Consider the following 1,021-nt stretch of genomic DNA (forward strand, 5'->3'; position numbering starts at 1 on the left):
CAGCACTGTGTAGAGGATCAGCCCATAGGATAGAACGATGAGCACAGAGTCCACACCCAGGGTGGAGAGAACCACAAAGAGGCCATAGGCACTGTTGATGCGAGTGTCAGTACAGGCCAGTTTCATAACATCTGGGTGCAGACAGTAAGAGTGAGAAAGATGCCGCTTCTGGCAGTAAGGTAACTTCTTCAGCATGATGGGAGCAGGGATGTGGAGACCAATGCTTCGCACCAAAATGGCCAGGCCCAAACTGGCAACCCGAGGGTTGGTGAGGATGGTAGCATAGTGTAGGGGACTGCTGATGGCCACAACACGGTCAAAGGCCATAGTCAGCAGCACAGATGACTCCATGATGGAGAAAGTATGGATGAAGAAGAGCTGGGCAAGGCACATGTCTAATGCCACCTCACTGACACCCACCATGTAGATCATGAGCATGGTAGGCAGTGTAGAGGCAGATAGGCCAAGGTCAGTAACTGCGAGCATAGATAGAAAGTAGTACATAGGCTGGTGTAGGGAGGGCTCAGACTTTACAACCCACAGGATCAAGCCATTCCCTGCCAGAGAGGCAATGTACATAGTGCACAGAGGAATGGAGAGCCAGAGGTACACAACCTCAAGGTCAGGGAGACCAGTCAGAAAGAATGAGGCACTGGAATGGTTGGAGTAGGACATGGCAACTGTAGTGGAGGGTTCCAAGATCAACTGTAACCACAGGATCCAAGCCTAGAGAGTCTGTTTCTGTGTCAGAGCTTCTGAGAAGTGGTATCTTACAAGGACTCTTCAAAATGTTTCTACCACATCCATGATCTTCTACTTTATCACAGCATATCTTCAAGTTCATAATTAATGACACCTTTAAAAAGATGAATATGTTCATTGTTAGGAGAAAGTCTTTGTCCATAATAAGACACGATAAAGGACCATTCAAAGATATTTAGTTCTTAAATTACAATTTGGCATATGTCTTTAGAAATGTGCTAGAAGTACATTGGTTTCAAGTCTGTACTATACTCATTAG

General features: G+C 46.0%; 1 protein-coding gene across 1 annotated transcript in view; it reads right to left on the reverse strand.

Moving 5' to 3' along the window:
* LOC116101315 (olfactory receptor 51E1-like) overlaps positions 1-1,021 on the reverse strand; it is a 78,872-nt gene that overhangs the window by 27,190 nt on the left and 50,661 nt on the right. Inside the window, exon 2 of the mRNA XM_031384909.1 lies at positions 7-281. Coding sequence (XP_031240769.1) covers positions 7-281 — 275 coding nt within the window. The remainder of the gene's footprint in view (positions 1-6; positions 282-1,021) is intronic.

Source organism: Mastomys coucha, unplaced genomic scaffold (assembly GCF_008632895.1).
Source record: "Mastomys coucha isolate ucsf_1 unplaced genomic scaffold, UCSF_Mcou_1 pScaffold21, whole genome shotgun sequence".
NCBI classification, from domain to species: Eukaryota; Metazoa; Chordata; class Mammalia; order Rodentia; family Muridae; genus Mastomys; species Mastomys coucha.